This window comes from Toxotes jaculatrix, chromosome 1 (assembly GCF_017976425.1).
Source record: "Toxotes jaculatrix isolate fToxJac2 chromosome 1, fToxJac2.pri, whole genome shotgun sequence".
Taxonomy (NCBI): domain Eukaryota; kingdom Metazoa; phylum Chordata; class Actinopteri; family Toxotidae; genus Toxotes; species Toxotes jaculatrix.
In genome coordinates this window covers 16,837,111-16,845,270 of record NC_054394.1, presented here as the reverse complement: position 1 = coordinate 16,845,270, position 8,160 = coordinate 16,837,111, and the positions used below count along the sequence as shown (strand labels likewise).

The following is an 8,160-nucleotide window of genomic DNA, read 5'->3' as shown; positions in this document are numbered from 1 at the left end:
ATTAACTACACACCATTGGGCAGACACTGAGATCTATAATATGTGGTCTGTCTAAGAATAATAATCGCACCATGAACCTCATGAAAACATTTTGTGTTTCCTCAAAGAAAGATAAAATTCAAATATCTTGAATCTTCTCCCTTAAATCACAGATATTGAGGTCTATAAAAGACCTTTGAAATCTTTTCCCCCTTTATTTACAACTTCTGTTGGCTCAGTAACATCTACCTCCATGGGATTCTTCCTCCTTCTAGTGGGACCTAGATTACAAATTTCATTACAAAAGTGCTTCAGATTTTATGTGTATCTTTTCAAAGTACAGTATCTGTCTCACTGTTAGTATCGTTTATATTTCTTGTACGTTTTATTGAATACAAGCTGACACTTTTAAACTTTCTATGCAAGAGCATAAAACATCTCAGATCTTTAAGTGATCTGTGGGAAAAGTGGGCAAAAAATCCTAAATCAAGAATGAAAACACTCTTAGCTGGCTACAAAAAGTGTTTACAAGCTGTGATATCTGCCAAAGTTGGTAAGTTGTCCAAACTTTGGCACAAGCCATAATTACTGTTTTATTTTTCTCTATTCTTTACATTTATGAAATAAAAACAACGGCCCTGAAACAGGTTAATATGACCCAAAGAAAACTGGTCATTTACTGTCTGTGCCGGCAATGCTTCCCTCAGTCAGGCTGAGATTTCTTGGCATGCAGCCGGCTTTATCCCGGCCATCTATCACGCGCTTTTTTCACTATAATAAATTTTCCATCTGGGTATAAATAGCCTGTTTGGCAGCTGCCTGTCTCAGACTGAGGGGCTGCTGCGCAGCCTTTGACCAGCAGGTGGCGGTGCAGCAGCGCTGCTGCTCGTTGAGTAGGTGTTCCTCTAACGTCTCCACTTTGTCCGCGGCCGTGACGTATTTCCTGGGGCTTGTACGGACCACTCATCGGTACACCGGAGGGCTATCATGACTATTTATAACCAGCTATTCTCTGTTATCAGTTCTTCTGTCGCTCCACCGTGCCGTCGTCGGTTGTAACGCCGCGGTGTGAGACAACAACGAGCCGGGTCGAGCGGGATGTAGAAGGAAGCTGGTAAATTGAGCCGTTTGTAAGTTTCCCGTTTGCTCCAGCTTGTATTTTTAGTTGTTTGGGTTGCGTGGCTGGCGAGTTTACCGTGCTCCCGGCTTCGGTACCACCGGGAACCTAACACAGAACAGGACAGAACAGTACAGGACAGGACGGTATGTTGCCTTATTGACCCAGGTAACAGTTAGTTTGTGTGTTTCGGCTCGGAGTGTGTGTATTTGTGTATGTGTGTGAGGGGGGGGGGGGGGGTCTTACACACATACATGCCGAGCTGACGTCGACTGCGCCGCGTCCGGTTTCTGTGGTTGTTCCTGCGGAGTGGTGAAAAAAAAATTGTGGTGTTCTGTTCGTGATCCGTACTTACCCGGTGGTAACGAGTAGTAAAATGTGAGAAAAGCCAGGGTCGGAAATGTTCGTCAGGGGTGGATGAGAGGAGAGGAAAGGGGGAGGCACCTGTGAGACGGAGCAGGTCAGCCTACCGCGGTGTCAAGTTTGCGTTAATCACGGCGCGGTTCAGTTTCAGACATATTTGTCAAGCGGAGGAGTCATCATCGGATCCGCTCCAGCCGCTGCTCCGAGCCACATTATGACTACGCGTTGTTGTCACGGACTTAACTTGTGAGGTGAGTCCACCGACCGCAAACTCACAGCGTTGCTCCTGTCAGCTGATGTATTTAAACCCCTCAACTTCATAAAGTGTTGGGCGCTACAGGCCAGAGGGGGAGAAGTTTTCCTCCTTCCTATGCTGTTGTGCTGCTAATTTCTGTTGCCTACAAACACTCAACGATGTCTGTGTTTTTCTTTTAAATAGTACTGTTCGTGTTGTGGACACTTTCGCTGTACCTTTAATACTATACTCTTGATAGGCCAGTGATTATGGAGGCTGTGGCACGTATTTTCATTAGGAGTGAACTTTGACATCAGAAGTAATCAATGCAGATCTGTAAAACAGCTGTAGCTGTAAATGTGCCATTCAGAATATAAATATAGGTTATTTAGTGGGTGTTATTGTATTGGGGTGAAGTTATTAACCTCTCTGGCTGTCTGGCTCTGATCTGCATTTCATTCTTGTACCCTCCTAGTCTGGTGAAACATAACCTGGATTGATATGAATACTAACTTTATGTGAATAGCAGGTTTTCTTTGGTGGGAGGTTTAATTTCAGTTACAGTGGAACCTAACACTGCATATTCAGTGTCATAGCAGATGTTACATTGAGATATTATGGGACCTGACCTGCTTGGGTTGTTTGCGTTTCAAGTAAACCTAACACTGTAATTTTACCCCACTGGTGAGGCAATATTGAACTACTGGTTATTATGGATAAACATTAGAACAAGGTAATGGAGCTGCTTGCATGCAGTTGCATGTACCACATGAAAACTATGCTTCTCAAATATACGAAGCATATTGTCACGAATGTAAATGTTTTCCAGGTGGCTTCCGTGTACAGAACGATAACATGTAGTCGTGTCTTAATGCTGTTCAAGGATTTCCTTGCCATACAAGCTCCTTAATGGAATTCACATATGTTCTTGTGCTCTTATCTCTGGAAAATTGAACTCAGAAAGGCAAAGACGTTATAGTTAACTGTGTCACAGAAAGTATAATGAAAGTGTTTGTATGAAGCATTAATGCTGACATTGTTACAGGAAGTCTGATGAAGTGGTTGATAATGCTTGGTAAAACACAAATAAAATGGGGGAGGGGGGGTAGACAACAGAAGTTTTGTTATTGTTTGCAGACACTCTAATTAGGCTAGTGGAGAGTCTACCCGTTAAACTTCAAATGGATTTTGCAATAAAAATTCCTATAAAAAAATTATAGCTTACTTGCAAAGATAATAGCAAAACACACCTACCTCATACTTTGTGGACAGCTGTGTTTGTGTCTACACCCTATAGCGATGGATTTATGATGGCATATTAAGGAGTTAAGGCTTTTGCAGATATTAGGTGGTCTACTGCTCACTGTGTAAGGGCCATGGTGTGCAATAGTGATAAACCCCGTGTTACACTGATGGTCTGTCATGAGAACACCTCGCTGCATCACAAATGAATATGTTAGGTGGCAGTTCACTAGTCTAGTGATATCTTGTACTATTTTTTAGGGAGCACCAGTGTAATTTGATCGTTGTTTACTTCATATTAATGAATTAACTTACAATCAGCATTGTTATCGTCATTTCGTTACTTTGCCGCACACATAGCTTGTTATTTCTCAGATAGACTCTGAGGGCAGTTTGAATGCGCCTGCACCGAAATATTGATTTCATGTGTGTCACACTGTGAGGACAGACAGTAATTACAAGATATTTGAATGTGAACAAAGGGTCATATGCGTGCATGCATGTGGATTGGTTTTCATCTCATTAAAATGTAAATAATAAACTGATGAGGTGTAAACTGTTTCCTTTTTAAAATGTCCCAATGAGTTTGGTAATGAGGCTAGTATTATCCTTTGGGTTTAATGATACTTGGCTAATTATAATTTGGCATAGTTTTTTCTGTTATAACCTCTGTTATCACAGTCTGACATATGGTATCATTTACTGAGGAAACACTAAAGACCACTCACAGTGCAACGGTTGGCTTCTCCTTTGTCTCTTGCGAACAGTAAAGTGGTTGGGGCAGTTGTTACACCGTGATGAGAGGTTTTCACACTGACGTTAAAAAAACTGAGTGGTTGAGCTCCCAGATGAGGTCACGGACGTCTGTACTTAAAATCAGAGTGAGTCTCAAAATCAAGCAGAGCTTTGGAAACGTTCACATTCTGTTTACTTGAGGACAGAGTCGAGTGAGTGATACTGCCAGATTTTTCTTTAGCTTTCTTTATCTGACTTGTTAACTTAATTTTAGTGTGTGTTGTAATTTAACATTTTGATGAATTTAATCTTGATCAATGCTTTGGTAAATATTGGTTTAAATAGCCACAGTTAAGCCTTTCCTGTTACATCCAGGTGGGAAGCAATTGTTGTTTGTCAGTTTCAGTTGGAACTGAACAGATGATAAAAAAAAAGAGTAAACATAATCAGTGTTGGATGTGGATCCTCGCTGCGTGATTTCTTTGTGTTTAGAAAATAGGTTAACTGAGCAGGAAGGAAGAAGTGAAAGGCGGTGAAGAGACTTGGGTGTTACAAACAACTTTCCTTTGAGACACTTGACTTGGCACTGACTTGTTTTATTTGGTTTAATATAGATGGTGCTTATTTTTTATACTGTATATCTGTCTTTATAGCTGTCTCTGATGTGAAGTTAGCTATTACCCAGGTATCTGTGGAACATCTACTGTTGAAATGCCTGGCATGGATTAGCAGCTTGTCATGCCAGCTCAGAGCCAGACTGTAAGCTTGCTGATCGCTAATGATGCAGTTACCTGTATCGCAGCTTTACAACACGCTGAACCAAGTCTGAAAGGAGTCTGTCTCAACCTTTCAGACGTTTACTTGTCACTTTTCTCTGAAAACTTCTTGGGATATTGCTGTTAAAAATACACTGGTGATCAAGTCTTTCCCCAGATGGGAAAATTAGTCAGCAAAGGGATTGTTACTGCGGCAAGAGTATTTCTTCCATTGAGGCCGTGTATACCAAATTACTGAATGCCTGATGAAGATCTACGTCTGAAATGTTGCCTTTTCAATATACTTGAATTAATGAACATTGAGAGTTAATTTAACAACGCTGTTAATGTCAGAAACCAAGCAAGATTTCAGCTACCTCATGCCATACTGAACGATGGCTGTAACAGGTACTGAGTGAGAAGCTTTAGAGTAGATGCAGTTATGTTAGCTACATCACTAATCTGTTGCTAAATGGGCTACTTACTGGTATAACCCAGGGTTTTCTCTCAGTCTCTGGAGGGCATAGGCGCTGTGGTGGCTTGTATTTTCACATTATTTTGGACCATTATCATTACAGTATTTATAAAAACCACAACACAGTTTATTGTTTTTCACAGCACTGTCAGATATTAGCAGGAAGAAAATCAAAACAAATATGCTCATTGAGTGCTAGAGTGCTATGTCCTGAAGTAAGCCTTCACATTCTCAATGATTTCATACTAAAATATTTTTAGCCCAACAAACTTTGCAAAAAAGTTTTTACTATACTGCGTTTACATGGATTTACAGGCTGGTTGTAATGCAGCTAATAATTATGCTAAGTGTATCATTATGCTGTAAGAAATGAACTATTAGGGACCTATTGATATCTTTGATTCCTGTTAATAGATGAAGTGAAAAGCAGACAGGCGTGTTGTGCCGATTTCAGAAATAAAGTCTATTTCTATACCCATTTTAACGCACAGGGAATCCATAGATTACTTCTCACCATCCCTGCCACAGCTATCTGTAAATTATGCCAGTGATGAATGCATCACTATAAATGTATTTCTTTATATAACATGGTGTATAAATATGCACTCTAGTGCCCTGCATGACCTCTGGAAAGAAAAGACATCGTGAGAGTTTGCCGGAACGTCACTCGATGATATTAAGGGTTGGTGGGGAACTTTGATGTGATGATGCAGCGATGTACACTTTCCATATACAGTATTTCATGGTGATAATGTAGCCTTTAGCCACACAACTTACTCATGGATCATTTATTTTAAACAGTAAGGATGACTTGTGCTTGTGTGGAGGAAGCAGGTTTGTATTATTTACTTGTGCATTTGGCAGCAGCCTTTTCCAACATCACATTTCACTGGTATAAAAAGTTAAGTCTTTCTTCAAGTGAAAGATTTTGCAGTCAAGCCAAAAGCCTCCTTTGTGTTTTCCACAGTTTTTTTTTTTTTTTACGTTCCACTGTCAGTGGTTTCAGACCAAATCAGAAATTTGAAGTAGCTAATTCAGAACACTTGCTAGGCTAACTACGTAATAAGGCAATGCAGCATTGAAAAATATATTGAATTTTCATTGAAAACCTCTCCTCTTTATACAATGACTTGAATTAGTAATGCAATGCATTTAGTATCTTTTAATGAGGAAGGCCTCTGTAATAGTATACTAAATGACTATATGAGTGCACAACAGGAAATATTGAGGCGCTTGTTTGTTCATTTGGAATGTGGCATGATGACAAAGCAATTTGAAACTCTACATTTTGTCCATTGGATGGCTAACCCTGGAGACAGGGGCATTATAAGCAGGCTGTTACACCTGCAAAATGACTGGAGGAACCCTATACCCGCAGTAGACTGACACAGTATACAGCAGGAAACACAGAATAGGAGCACTGTATTCAGGGCAGTCCAGTCAACTCAGGGTTACAATAGAGTTAGCACTTTGGATAATTGTCTTAACAGACTACAGGCGGAGCTGACCCTGCTGGCTCGAAACAACAGTTTAGAGGCAAAATTGTATCAGCAAACAATTACACCATGAGCTGAGATCTGCTTCTCTGCTCACGCTGGCTACTGTAGCTATATATCACATGATGAATTGCTTTGTCTTCTTCATAAGATTGCGTTGTAGATGTTTGTGTTTTCTTATGGCTTGGTGATAACATATCAGTCAGCATAGTACAACGGACTGCCCACTGTCATATCAGTATATCGTAGGTAAACATTTTCTCTCTGACACTTAAAGTGTGTATGAGCTCTCCTTGGCTGCTGCCATTCACTGGGCTGCCCTTGCTGCTTCAGGCATTTAAACTCCACCCTCGAGTGGCTATTTCACCTCGTAGCAAGACTGACTCTGCTTGGATCCCTCAGCATCCAGGGTGTAGTCTAGCTTTCCAACCACACTTCTCCACCTCCTCTGCCAACTCAGTATACCTAAGCATTTTCCTTTCGTAAGCTTCATCTACCGTATCCTCCCACGGGAGTGTGAACGCTAACATTTGCTGCTGTGTGTTTGACCACAACATCAGGTCTGGCCCTGATGTCGTGCTCGCTACTTCCTGTGGGATTATCAAATGCCTGTGCTGAACTGGGCTGTAGCATGCCTGCTCAAAACGGCTGTTGGGGTGGATGTTTTTCCTCATTAAAAAAAAAAATAGATGAATACATTATTAAATGTGTCACAACAGGTTTACACCTCTGTTCTGTTTCTGCTCTTATTGCACCGAACATGGAAGCAGCTACAAAGGGAGGAACAAAACCTCAGAGAGTTCTTCGTTTGGCCTCTTGTGAATAGTTTCTCCATGAATCTTGACATGAGGTTATACAGGCTTCTTTTGTGTTACAGTTTTATGGTCATGATGGATCACACGGAATGATTCAGCAGTGAAATCATCACTAGGCTTTTTAAACTTTGCAGATAAGGAAATTGTGCTTTATTTTCTTCTTTTCCTTTGTTTCCTGTCAGGTGAGCTGTGACCCTTCTTAGTTTCCCCGTGCACCTGCATGTACCGTGGGCAGCCCGGCCTGTTGGAGAGGCGTCGTGCTAAGAGACTGTGCTGCACTAGGAGAACCCATGGCTTCTGGTCCTCCATCTCCCTCTGAAGGCCGCAGGCTTAGGCTGCTGGAGTTGCTGCTTGGGCCTCTGTTGGTCTTGTTGGTTTCTGGGCTGGGACCAGCACTGGGTCAGAAGATCTACACCAACACATGGGCTGTCCACATACCTGGAGGTCAGGAGGAAGCTGATCGAATTGCCAGTAAACATGGGTTCGTCAACTATGGACATGTGAGTAAAAAGCTACAGTTTGAGCTTTTTTTTTTCCACCTGCATTGGCAGTTATATTAAGTTGAGAAATAATAAGGAAGGCAAAGTGCTGACACTTTTAAAGTTATGCAAGACCCAAAACTGAAAATAAAACTAACTACATTTTGACTATGCAAATATACTATGGGACTCATCGACTTTATAAATGGTTGCATATAAAGAAATGAGCCTGCTGCTGTTGTACGCAGTGTTTCCATTTGCTGTGTTTCTAATATCAGATTAATTATTCATTTCTGTGTTTTTATTTTCTATCAATATCCAGATTTTCTCATTTATAATTATTATGAGTTATTTATGATGCTTCTTTATGAAGTTTATTGGGCCTTCCTGTTGCAGTAGAATATCTTTGTCAGGGTCTTTCTCTTTGTTCCCTCTTGTTTTCCACTTTTCATCCATTCAAAATCAAAAC

At 40.9% G+C, this 8,160-nt stretch overlaps 1 protein-coding gene across 3 annotated transcripts in view; it reads left to right on the top strand.

Moving 5' to 3' along the window:
• Positions 1-935: 935 nt before the first annotated feature.
• Positions 936-8,160, top strand: part of furina (furin (paired basic amino acid cleaving enzyme) a) — a 79,130-nt gene continuing 71,905 nt past the window's right edge. Inside the window, exons 1-2 of one of the 3 annotated variants that reach the window (XM_041038317.1) lie at positions 936-1,109; positions 7,395-7,712. In XM_041038317.1, the coding sequence (XP_040894251.1) occupies positions 7,503-7,712 (210 nt within the window). In that variant the 5' untranslated portion in view covers positions 936-1,109; positions 7,395-7,502. Of the gene's footprint in view, positions 1,711-3,844; positions 3,884-7,394; positions 7,713-8,160 lie in introns of those variants that run through there. The other 2 variants (XM_041038307.1, XM_041038326.1) reach the window with 2 other exon arrangements.